We start from the raw sequence: 17,133 nt of genomic DNA, 5'->3' as shown, positions 1-17,133 counted from the left end.
ACATTGGTCATATTACTAGGCATTTATCTGATAAATCAGTTCAGGTACTGAGGGTTGATATTCATCTTAATAGTTAAGAAGACCAGTATGCTTTCTTGTTTCATATAGTTCACCAGACACAATTCTGTCATCAGCTGTGCCTTGTTTAATATTAAATCAATTAGAAATAAGATATTGGTGTACGCTTGGGTAACTTCTGCTGTATTACTGGTATTTAAAAAAAAAATTGTAAGTTTCTTTGCTAAACTGTAGTTTGACCACACCTTGACTGCATGACAGTGGTGTAAGAATTGCAGGTTTTAGTTAGCTTTCATTATGCTACATTTTTGGGTCTGTGCCTTTGTTTAAAAAAACATGCTCATTGTTCTTTTTCCTTTAAACAGTTACCACACTCCTGCATTGTTTATATTAGAGACTCCCTGGTGGAACTTCTTTTGGACATTGGTAGCTTTCTGTAGAGTAAACTTTTTAAAATTGGCAGTAATGTTGAATGATTTCAGATAACATATATATACCCAATAAATTTATTTCTATATGCATCTGATCTCCCTCATATGAAAGGGCACTCATGATTTTTTTAACCTTTTTTGTTTCTCGGCTTTTAATTTTTCTCCTCTTCCTTGCAGTTGCATTGATCACACGTATGCCAAGTAAAAATCAACAGTCAGGTGTCTGATTATCAGGTTGGAGCAGGTTGTGGGTCCAAGAAGGAAGAAAAACTGATGGAATTTTGTGATTAGTACACCTGCAAGGAACAGAAAAGTAAGCATCCAAGGCCAGGATAAAAAATAAGAAAATTCTCTCCCTATGTACCATGCAATCTTTTACTATGCATTTTGTGGACACATTACTTCAGTCTGGAGCCAAGTTGTTTATAATTCAAGCAAATAATAGCTGAACTGAAAGCTACAAAAATAGAGAAGCAAAAAACTAGAATGAATGCTCAAATTGGAAGAGGAGAGATCAGGGTTCTAAGCTTCTTTCCCCATTTTTTATCTTATAAACTTCCTTCCACACACACCCCTCCAAACCCCACACCCCAGTCACCCAGAGACAGAAACTTAAGGCAGGCAGGAGGAAGAGCAAAAATGATAACGTTAAATAAGCTTTTGATACGACACTGCCAGTGACTTACAAAATAATCCTAATGGGCAGTAGTAACTGGTTACTGTGTAATGGACCTTTGAGAAATGACCTAATGCTTGGATTATTTCTGATGCTAGGAACATGAAATACTAGCTCTTGAGAGACTACTACCATTGTCCAGCTACAGTACAGCCTATGTGGAAACAACTGACAAAATAATCAGAGAATCCAATCAACAAGATGCATGCAAAAAAATTGGAATCAAATTTTTTTTTTCTTCAATCTTTGCTGAGATAGACCCTTAAATCTTGTGCACTGTGTATTAGGGGACACGTGCAATTTGGCCCTTTTATCACAAATCACATGTATCAAGTATGGATAGCGTAACTGGTACATATGTTTTGGGATAAAAAGGTGTGTGTGCGCGCACGCGCATCCATCCCCGTCCTAATATGTAGTTTGGTGAGAGAGATCCTTAAAACTTTCAGAATTTCTTGATCAGCCCTCAGATGTTAGCATATAATATTTTGAGTCCTAACAAATTTTTTTTTAACATTTCCTTTTCTTTTCCTCTTGAAGCTTGCCTTTTGGACATGTATCCTTTTGCACTCAGCCATTTATGTACCTTGGTTTTCTGTGAGGTGACATCACAAACTCCATGGACGCTTAATCACTGGCTATAATCTGAGTTTTGTCTGTTTTTCTTCTCCCCCAAACACTGTGGTGGGAGACAACACCTTTAACTAAGACCATGTAGCAGTGTATAAGTAAAAGAGAGTGCAATAGGAATGCTATTCATATTTGCTTGGTCTACTGATAACAGTAATGTCAGTAGGGGGAGGAGCTTAATTTTCCCTTGAGTTTTTCCCATGAAGAACCACTATTAATAGTTTAAAAAGATCAAGAAAAACAGGATGTTTGAGAATAACAAAAATGGGTGGTGTTATGATAAGAAAAGGAGGACTTGTGGCACCTTAGAGACTTACACATTTATTTGAGCATAAGCTTTCGTGAGCTACAGCTCACTGCATGCTGTAGCTCACGAAAGCTTATGCTCAAATAAATGTGTAAGTCTCTAAGGTGCCACAAGTCGTCGTCCTCTTTTTGTGGATACTGACTAACACGGCTGCTACTTGAAACCTATCATGATGATAGTCTGTCATGTCCAGGGTTGCCTAAAATGAGGCAGCATCTGCGTGGGAAATGTGAATTTTTGACCTAAGTTGGTTCTCTTCAAAAGAGCAGGAGGACAGCTGAACGTGAGTCAATGATGGAACATACAGAGGGCAATTGCCTTCAGTTCCTAGGGCTGGGGTGGTAACTGAGCTAGCTCTTCAAGCCAATGCAATTTGTGGACTTGAAATGAGTATCTTTTAATTTAGACAAGAGACAGAGTGGGAGTAATTATTCCTGTTCTACAGACAGACCCAGAAACTGAACCCAGGTCTTCTGTGTTCCAGTTTGGGGTCTTATTCACATTACCCTTTCTGTCTGCAAGAGAGACCTCTTAATTACTGAAGAGGATTAATTTCGCTTCAAAAAACAAAACTCTGTACTGAGGGAAGGACTCCCAGGGAGCTGACCACAGCACAATATTATGCACATTCTCTTCAGCTAGCCATAATTCTCAGCTCAATGAAAAGAGCAAAGTAATAGAGACCCATTGTTATGAAGCAAAAGTGGGAGAGTAAGGACTTAATCTATTTGATTAAAAGAAAATAGTAATTGAGAGATCTGATTCTGAATGAGTATATTTCATCTGATCCAGCACATCACACAGTTTTTAGCTTGCATTTCTGGGGGGCATGTGTAAAGATAACAGTATTTACAAATCCAAAACTTGGGACCAAATTTGACCAGTGTCCAAAAAGAGCACTGGAATAATGTGTTATGTCACTGAAATGGTCAGAACAGATACAACAGAACAGGGATTACATTTGCGCTTATTGTACTATATACTGTACTGTCAAGTTATTCAATGTGAACTATATCTTAATGCAGCAGTGAGCAAATAGTGGAAAATTGCCCCAATATTCATTTTTTAAATTTTAAAGGCAATGTAGACTCAAAAGTTTTTAAAATGTATTTGTTCCTGCAAACATTTGAATGGCCAAACTTTACTCATTTGAATATCACAAAATGCATGTCATTCACTTGAATGCACAAATGTTTGTGACTTCCAAGTAGTAGTGTAAATTTTCTAAATTGATTTCCATAAATAGCTAACAGTGCAAACAGTTAATATTGCAATCTGTGCTCTCATTTCTGCAACTCTGTGCAGTCAGACCTCATAAAGCCAGGATTGGTGTCTGTATATTTGTGATATTTGTAATCAATAGAATCTACAGAACGAGATAAATCATCATAAATTAATAGATTTGAGAATTTTCTGATGTTTTCATGGGCAGTTGAACAAGCAAAAAGGCAAAATTAATCAAATTATGTTCATTTAATTGATAAGTAACACCACAAATGTTCATAAATATATAATAAAGACTGTTTAATCTCATCACAGTATGTAGCCTGTATAATCAGTGATATAGTTGTTTAAAGCAATAGTGTGTGGTGAAATATGGACCAAAACTTATTCTATGCACAAATAAATTTCTGCAAAATCAAGAAAAATAGAAATGTTTGCATTGTTCTAAAATTTAAATTGCAGTTAAACTAATATTTTGCAACAGTTTTGATAGGATTGTGTAAATGCATGAGATCCTAAAAATTTAAATTGGGACTATAAATAAAAATGAAGCTGACTAGTTTCTATTGCCTAGGCTGAGAAACCGGTGAGTGGGGCTGGGGGAGAATGTGAGAAGATACTTCACAATGTTTACTTCTAAGGTGTAACCCAGAAACATTTTTTTTTAATTAACCTGACAGAACCCTTTCAAATATATTGACTCTCACAATGATTAAACTATAGAAAATTCTTACAAAATATACATGTAATGTATAAAAATACTGAATCCATTGCTATTTACCAGCTTGAGAGCCTTTCCATAAAGAAGTTTTACTCATTATTTAGTTGAATATGAATTTCTCTAAACTAGTCAATGAACATTAAGCTAACCCCTTTTCCTCATCACTTATGAATGTGTACTTTCTCTGTGCATTAATTTAAATGATTACATTAGTCAAGTGCTAAACATATCTTGGATTATAAACTCTTCAGGGCAGGGACCATCTTTTTTATGTTTGTACAGTGCCTAGCCCAGCTGAGCCCTGATCCATGACTGATGCTGCTATGAGCTACTGCCATTCAAATGCTTTTTTATTGTTTTAAAAAGCACAGCAAAAATAGTGATGGACATTTCTTCTAACCATAAACCTGCATCTTGCAGCCCCTTACACATGTACATAATCTTACTTGGGCAGGAGTTTGCAATAATTTCTCACTACCAATGGGTGTAAACTTAGCTTCTGTCCCTCTTTCTAGTTTACAACAAAGCTTTTTTCCTCTTTCCAATTCAATTCCTCATGTTCCCCTGCTAGTCTTATTAACCCTTAGAATAATTGCATAAGGAAAATAGATCATGAAATAGTTTATACAAGGTTGAGATAACTGGGTATAAAAGGCATTTATTGGTAGTGAGGCTCATCAACAGTGCATGTGTGGCAACCTTGTTTATCTTTGTGCTGCTTACAACAGTATTTGTTAACTGCATTTTTAATCTAAATGAAGTAAAACTGAGGTAATAAAATGAAGAGCAAGTGATGCGTACATTTATAAGGAATTTGAATAGGCTCCACAATTCACTTAAAAGAAGGAAAATTCTAGAACACAACTTTATGCCTTATTGATCATCTCAGTGTCTTCAGATAGAACAGTTAACTCAGTTGGACGTTGCAATGGCATGAGGATATGGGGAACATTCCAAAAAGAAATAAGTTTGAGTTTTATTTCCCCAAGAAACTAACCAAACCAGGTGAGCACTTCAGTAAATGATACATGTTCTACCTAAGAAAATATAGACTCCACATGTAGGAGGTTTCAACGAGGTCTTTTTTGTATAAACAGGAATATATTAAGGGAAATGTATGCTCCAAACTGGAGTTCCTCAGACTTTCCACAGTGTCTTTCTAGCACTGACACAATTCTAGAGCTGCAGGTATTGGTTACCATTGGAGAGAATGTGAGTCAAACTTTTAGTCTTTAAATACAACATTTGGCATCCTTCCCCAGAGAAAGCAAACTGAAACTACCTACAGTACCTTTAAATATAGTAGTTTTATGGAGGCAGATACTCCCACTGGATCAACTGTTTTTCTCTTCACAGGGACATAATGTGCTTGAGTTTGGCTTAATTATTGATTTCAGATTTATTAAATCTGCTATTTTACCTTCAGGAATTATTGATCTCTTGGACTGTGTTCCTGTCACTTTGGATGGAAAGTAACATAAAGGACTATTCCCATATGACAGTTGAATACTTTACTTTTAGCTGAACAATTACTATTTAAGTATTAGAGAAAGTATATTCTACAATACAAATACTGGAGTACAGCAGCCATATTTTCCGGGAAGCAAAAATAGATTATTGGAGAGGATGGGACAGATGCTATGTTTCTGTAGTCAGACTTGTGTGCTCCTTGATATTAGCATGCAGACAAGGCCTAAAGTGGGTGTTTTATTGATATAACTATCAGTTTAAATCCACACCTTATTTTACTAGGAGACCACATCTCTTCCCCTGGTCCCTGACACACTCACTGGAATGAGAATGGCTTTTTTGGTCTAGCTTATATTTCAGAAAGGGTTTAAGTTAAACTGAAAAGGCCATTTTTATATCAGAAAAAGTTTTCACACCTATATAACTTGTAAACTCTGCCATGTAACCTTAGCTGAACACTGAATAAATGCCCGAATGAAAGGTGGAGGTGTTAGATGCATTGTCAGATCCTCTTTGTTGTGGGATAAACTGGCTAACCCACTCCTTCCATAGGCAGTGTAGGGCTCAGTAGACCTTAGCCTGTCCTGCTGCTGCTCCACTCACACTTCTCTGTGCTGTGGAGTTTCCCTAGTGTTTATGCCAGTGTGCATCAAGCTTCTGACATAACTGAAGACTAGAATATAAATATGAGGAGAGATTTCAGAGTAGCAGCCGTGTTAGTCTGTATCCGTAAAAAGAAAAGGCGTACTTGTGGCACCTTAGACACTAACAAATTTGTTAGAGCATAAGCTTTCGTGAGCTACATGCATCTGATGAAGTGAGCTGTAGCTCACGAAAGCTTATGCTCTAATAAATTTGTTAGTCTCTAAGGTGCCTCAAGTACTCCTGTCCTTTTTATGAGGAGAGAGTGACTGGATCTGCAATTGAGAGCCCCTGGAACACAGAATGAGCTAGAAGCTCTTGCTGCCAGTGCGAAGGATTCAGCTTTTTCTCCCCCTCCCTTTGAAGATGTGTATTTGGATTATACTTTAGTATGCAGATGTAGTGATGCACCAGAGACCATCAGGCACTTGATTTGTATACAGTTCAAATAGTTCATCCTTGATTTAAAAGCTTATAACCCTGGCCTAGTTGCAGCTCTCTGGTCATGTGCTACTCAGTGTTGGCATACTTCAGAGTTGCTCAGGAGTCACTGGGGCTCAGTGGACTTGTTTTGGGTAGTGGGTAGCTTGATTACAGTTTTGTTTTGGTTTTGTTCTGCAAAGGGTACATGCTTCATTCAGTGCATATGTAGGGCAGTGCATAAGTTATGGTTGTGGTGTAGTGAATAGATTTGGTGTCCAAAGTATCCTGCATCAGTCATTGCAGAAGAAGCCAGTTTCTGCTGGAAGAGGAAGAATAATCTTGTGGCTATGGACTGGGGCTCAGGAAATGTGAGTCCTATTCCTGCCTCTGCCACACCCTTCCTGTATGACTGGGCAAATTAGTCAATTTCCGTGCCTCAGTTTCACGTCCGTAAAATGGAGATATTTCCTGATCTCACTGGGGTGTTTAAGAGAGATTCGTCAAGGTTTGAAAGGCACGTAGATACTCTGGTGGTGAAAGCCCTCAGGAAGTTCACTGCCCTGGTCCTTCTGACATACAATCCTGCACCATTAGGAATATGGGGGATTAGTATATATCTTTATATATTTTTTAAAGTATAGGAACACATTAATATTGATGAAACACCCTTAACTTCAGTTTCTCTTTGTCTCCCATAAACCTCCTTTGTCCGAGATTGGGAACATCCAGTCCAAGAAAGAACTAGAATTCTGGCCATGTACTTATCTGGATTTTTTTCTGGTAGAATTCATGAACCAGTAAGACCACAAAGAAAAGCCATTTCCTATGAAAAACATTTCCTAAAAGAGGAAAATGCCCTCAGTTTGCAATACTTTGTGAGATTTTTGTTTTTTATTTAAAGAAAAAGTAGTTGCTAAAAATAAACTGGAGAGGAGATAAAATAAATAGGGTGTGACTGGCTATATGTAAATTCATTTGCATATTGAGAAATTATTTCTCACTGTACCAAAGATGAATGGAGGGAACGAAAGGAAGAACTCAGATCTTTAAAGGGATAAAGAAAAACCCAAAGAGTATTTTGCTAAGCCAAGGATGCGCTAAGCGTGGAAACATGTTTGTTGTTGACTTCTTGAGGAAGATGTCCAGGAAAGAGAGAGTCATTAGGCAAAATTCAAACCTAGTGTAAGGGGTGTCATACTATGGTCTCTAATGGAGCTAAACCCTCTTGTATCAGATTTGAGTTCATGCAGAACGATAAAGCTCATGCCTGTGGAATATGGGTATGTGTGGAGCAGCCAATAGTTCACAATTTCCTCATCAGGTTGTTGAGATGTTGGCCTGTTCAAATGTATATAGCTGTGTACTTGCAAAGGATGCTACACTGGCCAAGAAAATGAACAGGAACACAGAAGAAAGATGCTTGTCTTTTGGATGTGACAGAAGTTGCTTTATTTAGAAGCATGAGAACATGAGAAACATTACAGTATTCATGGAGTAAATATAGTCTCTAGTTGGGTGGTGTCAGGTGATGAGCAAAAAGCAGGCAGAGGTAACTGATGAGACAGACTCTGACTGGTATGGAAATATTCACTACACTTACTCCATTAACCTCGGGAACCAAATATGCTTTGAGGAAGTATTAGTAGAATGTGTCGATAAGCAAAGGATTTTCCTTCAGCATTGTCAAGGTCAGGGGAGTGTTGCTCATGTAGGAAGTGCTACACTCACTTAATGAGGACCCTCTTAAATGTCACTGAACTTATGAAATATGTCTCGGATGGTTTCATGAAGCTGAGGCATCCTTATTAACCAAGTACTCCTGTGTTCTGCAGTAATGATCCTTGCAGTGCATCTTGCAAGAGTGATGCTGTCATGTTTGGGGTGAGCACTGTAAATGACTGTATTGCTTGTTCTTACGAACAGCTGTGTCCCGTTTCTCAGTTATTGATGGAAATGAACCTGTTGTAAAGGATGGTGTGTTCTAAAAATCCTAGGCATAATAGTCATTGTGCTGTCAAAAATTCCCTCTCCAGATCCAGTTTGGGAGGCAGGGGGTAAATGTTGTTTCTCACTACTGTTCCCCTAGAGCCTGGTCTTAAAACTACTGAAGTCCAATGGAAACTTTGGATCAACCCCCTAATTGCCTAGTTGGCACTAAGCTCCTTAAAGTGCTAATATTGAGAGTCAAAGGCTATATCTATGCCGGTGTGCATACTGGACCGTGTACATGCTCACACCTGCTCCCTATATACATGCTGAGTGTCCCCATTATGCTGTGCTGGACACAACTATAAAGCTATGCATAGGCTTATACCTGCAAGTCCACATTGTGGCCGCTATGCGATGTTAGTGCTGCTATTTCAGGGGCAGTAGCCCGGGGAGACAGTATGTGCCACACAGAGGCACTCTAGGATTTGCTTTGCTGTGTAGTGGTGTTACTGTTCCCCACCTTGACACATTTGTCCAATGGAGGTTCTTCATCATGTTGGTCCTCGTTCCCTGCAAAAGTGGGTGGGAAATGTGAAGCGATAAGATTCTGCTCCTACTCCTTATTGCAGGACACATGGTTATGCAGTGGAGAAGATGATAAAATTTGGGCAGAATTTTCTGACACATCAAAGACAGCTGATCTTGAATGTCATCAGCTTACAGGGTACAGATACGGTGAATGCCTGTATTGGCAAATGCTGTTTGTATAATCAGTGAAAATTACTTTTGGGGAAAACCAGGGATATCTCCTGTGCAAGGTTTAGGTCAGAGGTGGGCAAACTACAGGTTGGCCACATCCGGCCTGCAGGACTGTCCCCCTTCCCCTGCAGCCTCAGGTTGCCGTGCCACCCGCACTCTGGCCCACCACTCCTGCTGGGCAGCATGGCGGCGTGGCTAGCTCCAGCGGAGCTTTGAACTCCTGCCGCTCTGAGCGGCATGTTAAGGGGGCAGGGTGGGGCACGGAGGGGTGGTAAGGGGCAGGGGGTCCTGGGGGCGGTCAGGGGGCGGGTGGATGGGTTGGGGATTCAGAGAGTGGTGGTCAGGGGACGGGGAACGGGGGGGTTGGATAGGCATGGGAGTCCTGGAGGGCCTGTCAGGGGGCGTGGATAGGGGATAGGGTGCAGGGGAGGGGTTGGATAGCAGGTGGGGTCCCGGGGGGTGGTTAGAGGTTATGAACAGCTCGTCCAAGGTCTTTTTCCTTTTGCCTCTGCTGTCTCTAAAGTGCTATTCCAGCCCTCCTTGTGGAATGCTTTCTCTCTTCAGATCCAAAGGTTCTGCCAATTCAAAGACCAGGGTAGCATTTTATATATATATATGTGTGTGTGTGTATATATATATATATATAAATTTTCCCCTTGGGAAGAAGCTGAGAAATTCCCCCACATAATATTGCTGTTGAAGGCCTCAATTTTGGTACATTTCAGCATTCCAGGGATGCGACACTTAGACTATCCTTGGTTCTCAGATAACTTTTATAGCCCATGAGGAAGTAGTAATGGTAAGAAAACCCCTGGAAGGAACTATCCACCCCCCATAAGTTCAGTTATGTTGTCAGTTTGCAATTCCTTCTTTAAAGACAGGCCAACTTCTGGAGAACGTAGTGGTTTTCAAGGTACCAGAATGGAAAAGGAAAGTAGCTTTCCAGTCCTGTGGAAATCCTGGCAATCTATTGCCTGAGAGATGTTCCTGCTAATTGTTATTCCTCTACATATTGCTGAATGGAGGGGTTGGGTCAGCTCTGGAGGTGGATCAGGCAGTTTTGCACTGCCATTGAATCTCTTAAGGCCCAGCTGAAATTTCTGCTGTGCCAGAAATTTGCTGAAATACGCTTATAAGACTGGGAGACAATTTGCCTGGAAACTGACAATATCCTCAGCTAACATTAAATATTTTCCCTTCAAAGGGAGATGTGAACTACAACCACCTTCCCCTACCCCTGGCATCACCAGAAAATCCTGCCCTTGTGCCCTAACTCAGAAATGGACTGAGAAAGAAAGACAAAACACAACTTTATTTGGTTCCCTGAAGTTTCAGATCAGCAACACAAGCCCCTCTCTTCTCCACTGCAAAGGGACATCATGTTGTGTTTATCCGACCACCAAACCGGATTCTTCTCCTACCCCCATTTTTTCCCAGCTTTTGCAGCACAGCTCAGTGCGGAGAGGGGGTCAGGAACAGAAAAAAATTCGTAAACTCCCAAGGGCAAAAAGACTGCTGACTAACTTTTTCCTCAGACAGCCAACATCTCCTATGACAGTTCTCTTCCCTGCTTCTTCACAGACTTAACCCCAGCCTCAATCCGTCTTCCTCACCATCACTGTTCTGCACAGCTTCCATTGGGGGTGAGGGTGGGAGAAGCATTGAAACTGTGTAATCTTCCCAGGGACAAAAGACAGCTATTACCAACTTTGTAGAAAAAACTTAGAATTGGTTATCTAATTGTCCCATCCCTAACCAGGACCTTTTTAATCCACCCTCTCCCGTCTCCTAGGCCCCACAGCCCTGGGACCATCACAGCCTAATTCCTCCCAAGAAATGCACAGACACAGGGGCATGATCATTTTCCTTAATGTGTTTTTAAGATCTCTAGCGTTAGCTAAATGCATAACAGTGGTTCATCAGAAATCATTGATTTATAAGTATCTTGCCGGTGGAGTGGAGAGGGGTCTGGATGGAGAGGACTGGGGGGAAGCTGTCAGAGTGCGGTAAGGGGATGGGGCATGATAATGTGGCTTCAGCACTGCAGTTCAGACTCAGAGATACAGCAGGAATGTAGCACCAGAGCAAGAGGGGATAGCGGTGGGCAGGGCGGGACTCCATTGTAATTTACCAGCCTGGGGTTCTGGTTCCTGCCGTGGCTTGGCGTCTGCCTCAGCTTTGTCACAGGGGCTTCCTCAACCTGTTTCTCTGGGCAGAGATGCAGAATCACATTCTCCATGTCCTCCAGGACAGCCTCCGTATCCCTGTGGTCTCCTCACCCAGGCCCTTATCAATGACCTGTTGGGGAAGGAGGCTGACAGGGTGCAGGAGAGTGGCATGAGCCACTTCCAGCTCGGTATTGAGAGCCCTTGTTGAGCTCCTCACAAAATGGGCATGTACAACATGCCCTCTGGGAGTGACTGTTTGAGTCTTTGGCCTTCCTGTGCAGGAGTCTCAAGTGCTTGGTGCGTCCCTGGCATTCAATGCCCTCCTGCTCCCAGAGTGTGTAAAATTTCCTGGTAGAGGTAAATGTTCCTGCCACTCCAGGAGAACTCCTGGAAGGTGGTGTATTTGGCCCACACATTGATCAGCACGTGCACGTGGTCGGCGGACCAGACAGCTACTCTTAGACAACTAGAAAAGGAGTACTTGTGGCACCTTAGACTAACCAATTTATTTGAGCATAAGCTTTCGTGAGCTACATCTCACTTCATCGGCCACGAAAGCTCATGCTCAAATAAATTGGTTAATCTCTAAGGTGCCACAAGTCCTCCTTTTCTTTTTGCAAATACAGACTAACACGGCTGCTACTCTGAAACCTGTCTTAGACAACTGTTCACCTGTCCTGATCAGAAGAGTGCAACAGGAAGCTGTTCTGATGTGGTCAGCGCAGCTTACCACTACTGGCGACAATGCGGCAGATGGACCTTTATATATTGGGTTAAGGGTCTGGAAGAAAAGCGTTCAGTTCCTTGTGGGACCTGGGGTGGAGGACTGGTGAAACTCCAGACCTGGTATGTGCCCCTTACCCCTAGTCACACTGCAAACTGGCATGGGTTTGGGCTGTGTCACAAACTAAGCAATGTACTTGCACACGCCCCTCAGGTGTACTAGCTTCCTCCCCCTGTACTCACCTTCAGACATACTTCTGGAGGACAATAGGGGGGTTATGGCACAACCATACACATGCATACATGTGCAGGTGTGATAAATGAAGGGGGTGTGTACATGTTTAATTTGCTGGGGCAACAGCTAATTTCCTTTGTTTTCTTTCTCAGCTCTTCCCCAGAAGGGGGAGGGGTGGGGTGTGTGTGTGTGTGTGTGTGAGAGAGAGAAAGGTACCTCACAGGCAGGAATACCCAAGTGCGCTTTTTGGGTCCCAAGGGGTTTTTTGCACTTTGGTGGTGGCAGAATCTATCCATCCAAGGTCAGAGCGAAACCGTGACCTTGGGAGTTTAATACAAGCCTGGAGTGGCCAGTATTAATTTTCAGAATCTTTGTGGGCTTCTACCTTCTGCACTCAGAGTGCCAGAGTGGGGAATCAGCCTTGACAGCAGGTGCAAGTGAAAATGTACTAAAATGTCGTTACAGGCTGTTCGGCTAGACACCTTGATGCTGTTACTCTTCAGCACTCACCTGTATGAGAGATACAGCTTGGAGCTCTTGCACCTCTGTTGCCTTGGGACAAGGCATGGGACAAGGGGTTTGCAATGCTTGAGTCTCTAGCTCACTTAATTTTTTGTTTTCTGTTTTATTTTTTTTAATGTGTAAAAGGTGCCATAGACATGGCCCATCACTTGTTTTTAAAATGTATTCTTTAAGACTTGTTTGGATACTCTGTCTGTTGGTTTCAAAAGATGAAGTAGGTTACAGCTCATTCTCCCAGAACAGTTTTGCCTTTGCAAGTGGTGAAAACATGTTTTTATCAGCAAATAAATGTGACTTTCTCTACAAAGTGCTGAGATGCTGAATAAGAAAGTGCTAGTTTTGCACAGATATTAAATGTAGCCTTTGTTGTTTTATGGTAGCACTCACCTTGTGCTAAGCCCTGAATAAACATAAAAGAAGGCTTAACCCTGGCAAACCGCTATTTAACTGACCACAATTGCACTACAGGGTTACCTGTGGCTCACATGTATTTGACTATCCACTCTCCAAAGTTTGTGCGCTTTATGATGTATGATAATGTCAAATGCTGGTGAAAAAGTTCAAATTATAATGAAACTGCTAAGAATGTAACAGCAGAGGGAGCCACTGAGACTTGATTTATATTTTCCCTCTCGGCAGTTGGTTTCTACATAGAAATAGTCTTGGAATCTTGCAGGGCTCGCATTTTTCTTGATGTGGGCATGAGACAAAAAAATACTATAGTTCAGACTTACAACAAGCTAATTCCATTTGATAGCTAAATGCTTTAGGTATCGGAGTCTAGAAGCAATCTACATCATTCTACCGTGACAGGTTTCAGACTAGCAGCCGTGTTACTCCTTTTCTTTTTGAGCATTCTACATTGGAACTATTGCAACAAGTTTGAGGGGCCATCAAGGATAGATTACATTTAATTTTTAAAAAAACCTTGTATTATCAAGACAGCCAATCATCCCTTTGGTTAAATTCATAGATTGTTATGCTACTTTCCCTGACCCTTTGACTGTTTGTCTTTTTACAATGGAAACCAGCTGGAGCAGGCTCTATATATTCCTTGGTTTGTACAGTGCCTAGTACTGGGTGAGCACTGCCAGAAACTAATAACTTAAAAAAAGCTGTGACATCCTCGGAGCAAGAATACTAATAACATCTTTCTGTCCTTATTTTCAGAAACCTGTCCCATACAACACAGAACTTTGGGTGAGATGGAAAATAAACAGCAACATTTCAGTTCTAGTTATTGATGTGTATTACAGTTGTAACTGGAAATCCCAACCAAGATTGGAGGCCTGTTTTGCTAGGTATTGTACAAACATAGTAAGAGAAATTTCCTGCCCTGGAGAGTTTACTCTAAATAGACAAGACAAAGTGTGGAAGGGGAAACAAGCAGAGAGATGGAGTGAGCTATTGTAGGTCATACAGCAGGGCCTTGGGAATGATCCCCTGAGTCCTATATACTAGATCACACAACCTCTCCTTGAAATGCCATACAGTAAACATTGTCTCATGTAGGCTTTTAAAATATATTTTTAGTTGTATCACAACAGAAACATCACAACATAACTATTCTCTAAATACAAATAGTAGTAAGTATTCTGCAGAAGACCATCCATGTATTTAATAATTCAGTCTAGGATATAATATTTTTCAAAGGCGTAGAATGAAACTGGCATTTTTTTATGGGGTTAGTTCCCTGTTATGTGCTTTGCTCCCAAATTTGTTATGGCACATTTGTGAGAAACATCTAGAAATACAGTACGTTGTATTCTAGGCTTGTATTTCCTTTCATAGTCCCTCACTGCCATTTTTAAAATTTTCTTCCTGCTACCCTTGCCCCACCTTTGTGGTTTCTCTCCTCCTTCTAGATTCCTGGTAAGATGATGATGATTTCTCATGGAATCCTCAGTTCTGTTCAGTCAATGAACACACAGGCACAGTTCTCTAAGGCAGAATTTCCTGAAGCTTCAGAAGCTGAGCTTCCACTCAGCCCCACCATGTATTGTTACAGACCTCCCAAGACGCAAGATCCGTATCACTGGTTTGGACAGAAAGTGCTTCATAAAGCAATCATTTTCTCCATCCCATCCATGACCACTTATACCTCCTCCCCAATGCACACACTTCTCTTCTGGTGGGAGATGCTGCAGCATGTGTCCATTATAAAATAATTTGTGTTCATTGGACACGCCTCACCCTCATTTTATCTTACCTATAATGGAATATGTTCCCTTTCACTGCAGAATCTGAACACCTCTCAACTGTAAATGAAATGATCACAACATGCTATGAAGTAGAGAAATATTATCCCCATTTTATTGCTGGAGACCAGAAAACTTAAGTAACTTGCAGAAGGTCCCACAGGAAGAGCAAGGCCATCCTTCCAGGAGCTGTGCTGGGAAAGCTATGTATAAAGGAGGATTTTGAACACCTGTGGTGGAAGTGCACCAATGTAAAGTTCTTGGGAGAGAGAAACCGAATGAACATCCAGAAAATAGTAAAAACCCTAGCCAGCTGTCAGTAACACAGGCCCTCCTGGGTGTATCTAATGAAATACCACTGAGGCAAACAAGGCACCAATAAATAAATTCCTTTGGCTCACAATTAGAGTTCACCAGAGTAGCCTCAGGATACTTCTGTAATGGAAAATAATTACTTGTCAGGAAAACAATAAAAGAATGGGCTAGTTCTTTACTTGGTCCCCTTCTATCATTTATACTTCAATTAACAAAGAACTATTGGGAATTGGTTGTCTAACTATCTTTTGTACACAGAACTTCACATACTTTTGATGTTTCTAGCCAAATGTATTACCTTGGAAGAATGGAAGTGTGTGGTGTAGGTATTATTGTTATTCTCATCTCTATCAGTTAAACTATTAATATAGCATGTTGCTACACTTCTAGGTTATATATTTTGTATAGCTAGTCTGTTAGTCTTCGTGGGGGGAAAATGTGATTTTTTTTTGTAAAGAAATGTTCTAGTTTCTAGATCCTTTGGCTGTCCTCATCTCACTTCTTTCCAGCTTTGCTTGTCTGGCTTCTGGAGCTGCCATAAGTCTGTTTACTACATTTCCCATCAGGCACTGAGGCAGGATTCAATGTAAACAAACATTATTTAAAAGTATGTGTGTTTATGTGGCCTGGATGCAAGCAGGCCTATTTTGCCACTAAGGAATTTCAGAGTTTCAGGATGCTGTTAGAAGCAGGGAGTGGCACAATCAAGTTTCCCCAAAGAAGACATTCAAATTAATTTTGATGTAGGATGACAACTTACTTGTCTGTAATATCTGAGACCAGCTGTAAGCCTAGTACAAGGTGTACATGGTGTTTTTAAAAATAACTAGTTCATTATTTATGAAGGAGTAACAAGGCAGAGAAAAATACATTCAGAGCCAGCATTTATGTTTGAGCTTGGAAAGGCAATGTTCATTTATTCAAATCTGAAAATTGGTCCCCACAATTCGAAACAAATACAAATGTAAGACTTCATGCTCATATTTAAAGCTTTAAGCATAGCTAGATTGTGATATTACACTGCTTTCTACCCTAGACAACTTGCTTCTGCCACTATAAAGTTATAATGGCTGAATGTATTGCAAAGGAGGGACAGATCTGCTAATCAGATTACTTCTGTGCTGTAGTCAACACCTTGTATGACAACTACATGACTTTAAGATGCTGAGTGCGCGATACATAAAACCCTTCTGACAGCCTTTTTACCTATATGAACATAGAGTGCATCCATATAATAACCAAATCTGCACTCTGCAATCTTCAAATCTCTGAAAGCACAGGACACTGTGGGTGAGATTCTGTGCTTGCCTCTGAGAGCTACAGTACAGAATTTACAGCCCAGGGGATGGAAGAGGCCGAGGTGGTTTTAAATCCTCTTTGTGGCCTCCTATTCCTGTGCTGCTCCGTGGTCCCTGGAGTAATTCAGACAGCTCTTGGGGCCTGTCTTAAATAGTCAGTCTATCCCTTGCTGCTTATGGACCATAGTACTGCCCAGAATCTCAACTGTTCTGCAGCCCCCAACACAACACACCCTGAAACACAAATAGGGCATCCTTGGAAGGCAGTCTTATGGCTGTCTAGTTCCGTTCCTGGGCTGGGGAAATCTCCCAGCTAGAATCGGTGCATTTATGCTGCCTCAGCATAAGCAGGTTGAACCAAGGAGGAGGGTCTTGCCATATGTAGGCAGTCAGGTGTTTTCATTTTTTGTACTATATCCCATCATATGTAACTTTTTGATAATG

The 17,133-nt window shown here is 41.0% G+C and overlaps 1 protein-coding gene across 3 annotated transcripts in view; it reads left to right on the top strand.

Annotated features, from left to right (window-relative positions):
* YTHDF3 (YTH N6-methyladenosine RNA binding protein 3) overlaps positions 1-15,569 on the top strand; it is a 65,565-nt gene extending 49,996 nt beyond the window's left edge. For 2 of the 3 annotated variants that reach the window (XM_037892532.2, XM_037892533.2), the window contains one exon: positions 14,049-15,569. In XM_037892532.2, coding sequence (XP_037748460.1) covers positions 14,049-14,291 — 243 coding nt within the window. In that variant the 3' untranslated portion in view covers positions 14,292-15,569. The remainder of the gene's footprint in view (positions 1-14,048) is intronic. The other variant, XM_037892534.2, reaches the window with a different exon arrangement.
* Positions 15,570-17,133: the final 1,564 nt, after the last annotated feature.

The sequence above is a fragment of the Chelonia mydas genome, chromosome 2, assembly GCF_015237465.2.
Source record: "Chelonia mydas isolate rCheMyd1 chromosome 2, rCheMyd1.pri.v2, whole genome shotgun sequence".
Taxonomy (NCBI): Eukaryota; Metazoa; Chordata; order Testudines; family Cheloniidae; genus Chelonia; species Chelonia mydas.
The sequence above is the reverse complement of the archived record's forward strand: the minus strand, read 5'-3'. Positions and strand labels throughout refer to the sequence as shown.